This window comes from Phaethon lepturus, unplaced genomic scaffold (genome assembly GCF_000687285.1).
Source record: "Phaethon lepturus isolate BGI_N335 unplaced genomic scaffold, ASM68728v1 scaffold34849, whole genome shotgun sequence".
NCBI classification, from domain to species: Eukaryota; Metazoa; Chordata; class Aves; order Phaethontiformes; family Phaethontidae; genus Phaethon; species Phaethon lepturus.
This window is the reverse complement of record NW_010561958.1, coordinates 6,313-8,902: the sequence shown is the minus strand read 5'-3', so window position 1 is coordinate 8,902 and position 2,590 is coordinate 6,313. Positions and strand designations below refer to the sequence as shown.

The 2,590-nt window shown below is 54.9% G+C and overlaps 1 protein-coding gene across 1 annotated transcript in view; it reads right to left on the bottom strand.

Moving 5' to 3' along the window:
- Positions 1–2,590, bottom strand: part of ALDH4A1 (aldehyde dehydrogenase 4 family, member A1) — a gene marked incomplete at its 5' end in the record, with an annotated part of 9,144 nt that overhangs the window by 252 nt on the left and 6,302 nt on the right. The window contains 5 exons of the mRNA XM_010294145.1: positions 61–179; positions 752–873; positions 1,098–1,250; positions 1,630–1,677; positions 2,063–2,259. Coding sequence (XP_010292447.1) covers positions 61–179; positions 752–873; positions 1,098–1,250; positions 1,630–1,677; positions 2,063–2,259 — 639 coding nt within the window. The remainder of the gene's footprint in view (positions 1–60; positions 180–751; positions 874–1,097; positions 1,251–1,629; positions 1,678–2,062; positions 2,260–2,590) is intronic.

The window sequence follows — 2,590 nt, the reverse complement described above, 5'->3', positions numbered from 1 at the left end:
CGGCTCGGCGCGCGGCCGTGCAGGTAAGTGCCGTCTCCAGACAGGAGTTTTTCACCTCACCTGAGATGCGGGAGCCTCCGAAGGGCTGCTGAGCCACAACGGCGCCCGTCGACTTGTCGTTGATGTAGAAATTGCCGGCCGCGTTGCGCAGAAGGTTCCTGGCTTCCTCGACGATTCTCCTAAGGAGGGATGGCAATGGCTGTGATCGCGACGCAACGGCCAAAACTTACACGTAGGCCTCTACTCTTCCATAGCAATTAAAACTGTGCAAAAAGCATGTCTGCATTTCTTCGCACACATTTCCAGGACTGCACTTTGTTTACACACACCCTGGAACAGGTTGCACATACTTAGAACTCAATTAAATTATCCCGATTTTGTTTTCTTTTAGTTTGTTTCTCTTTTTAGGTTCTATTGTCATAAAATGAAAGCAATTATAACTTAAGGTAATTATCGCTAAAGGATGGGTCCCTCGTTGCAGTTATGGGGCTGGGGTGTATCCTCCCGTACACTCCAAATTCACCTTTTGGATAGTTCCTCACCAAAAAAACATTTTGGGGCTGAAAAAACACTTTAGAGGCATCCCCTTCCCCCCTCAGCGGGAGGAGGGCTCAAAGCAGCATAAGCCTCGTGGGAAATGCTTTCTCTCCTCCTCGCAGGCAGGTGCAGAGCTCGAGGGCTCACCCCAGAAGGGGAAAAGTGTCTTTGCCGGCTGTGGAGGCTGCAAGGCAGCGGGGATTTTGGCACTCACTTCTCCTGGGCGAAGACTGCCCCCGTGAGTCCGTAGGGCGTTGTGGTGTCGATGAGCTCCAGCACCTCCTTGTACCGCTTCTCTGGGTAGACGTACACCGTGAGGACCGGGCCAAAAATTTCCTGTACAGCAAGAAAAAAAAAATACAGCACTCGGCGAGGACAGCCTCCAAAAAGTAAGCGGTGGGCGCTTCAGCACCCAATTAGCTAAAACAAATGACGAAGAGGAACACCCCTGCGCCAACTTACTGCCCAGCTCATCTCCGCGCGCACAGCAGATCCCTCAGGATGGGGGCCTCCTGCCCCTTTTGCACCTTTCCTGCCACCTCCCCGCAAGCTGCTCTCACCTCTTTCATGATGGGATCCTGGGGGTCTTTGCTCTCCACGATGCACGGCTCGACAAAGTATCCAACGCTGTCGTCGCAGCCGCCTCCGGCCAGGATGGTGAGGTTGGATGACTTCTTGGCGTGCTCGATCCACTTCTTTATTCGTGCAAAAGACTGAGAAAAGGAAATAACAAAAAAAGAACGTGGGTTCGGGGGGCTAACAGGAGTTCTGGGCCATCCCTTTCAGGGCTACGCTGCTCCTAGCGCTCTTCCAGCTCAGACGGAGGGATGGGAGCTGGAAAAACAGTCCCAGGCGCTCTGCACCTTACACCTGAGATGATGGTTCTCAGCAAAATAACCCACTTTTCAAGAGGGGCAGTGACTAAGGCACGCAGTACTCAGCGGGGAGCAAAAGAGGGCTGATAATGAGCTCCAGCTAATCACTGATGTTCATACCTTGCTGTAAGCAATAAAAACCATTCAACCTGACACTTAATGAAAAGCCGTCCGTGTTACCTTCTTGCACTAGCAGAAACAGGAGAGGGGAGCTCACCTTGTCATCAATCACTGCAGAGAAAAACGTCCCGAAGTCCTGGGCGGGCTGCACGAAGCCAGAAAGGAGGGCAATGTAAGTACATACTGTGCCAAAAAGCAAACTCTGAAATGAGGAGGAGCTGAAATTCCCCAAATAACGTTTCCCCCTGCTCCAAGCACACCTCTGTTCAAGGGCGCAAGCTACCCCTTTTCAATTAGTCTGCAGTATTCAGCGACTGACTTATACGATCCTTCCTGCAGACACTGGCTACAAGTTAATTTCTAATCACTAAAAAAAATGAAGGGGGGGCGACGGAGGGACGGTGGTGGGGAGAACCAGTGGATAAAAAGCTCGGTTCAATAGGAATTAGTAGCCAGTTACCGCAGTCTCTAATCCCATCAACCACCCGCTGAGCCGCAAAGCCCTTCAGCAGCCCGGCAGCTCCGCTCACGTCTCCCACTTTGATCTTCCCGTGCTCCTCCAGCAGTTTCGCTTTGATCTGGGGCCACAGCGAGTCCGGGGCGTAGAGGCGGGAGCAAGCCGAGCATTTCTGGCCGCCGTACTCGAAGGCCGAGCGCAGGGTCCCGTTCACCACGCTGGCCACGTCGGCCGAGCTGTGCACCAGGTGAAAGTTCTTCCCACCGCACTCTGGTACCGGAGAAGGGAGGAAAAGGGGCAGGCGAGGAGCTGTCAGGGCTGCGTCACCTCCGAAAAGCACAAGCTACGGCCAGGTCCCTTGCGAGGGACTCGGCCAGCGCTCGCCTTGCCTGGCCCACGGCTCCTCAGGGGACAGGGAGAATGCCGCGACCCCGGGGAGCCCACCCCCAGGGCTCGAGGAGCCGGAGCAGGCTTACGAAACTGATGGAAAAGGGACCCACCCGTGTTCCCAAACTTAGCGTGGAGGCTCTGCAACCCCCGCGTGCCACCGCCTCCCGCCCAGGTGCCAGCTCCCCACCGTAAAGCCCATCCCGTGCCGGTG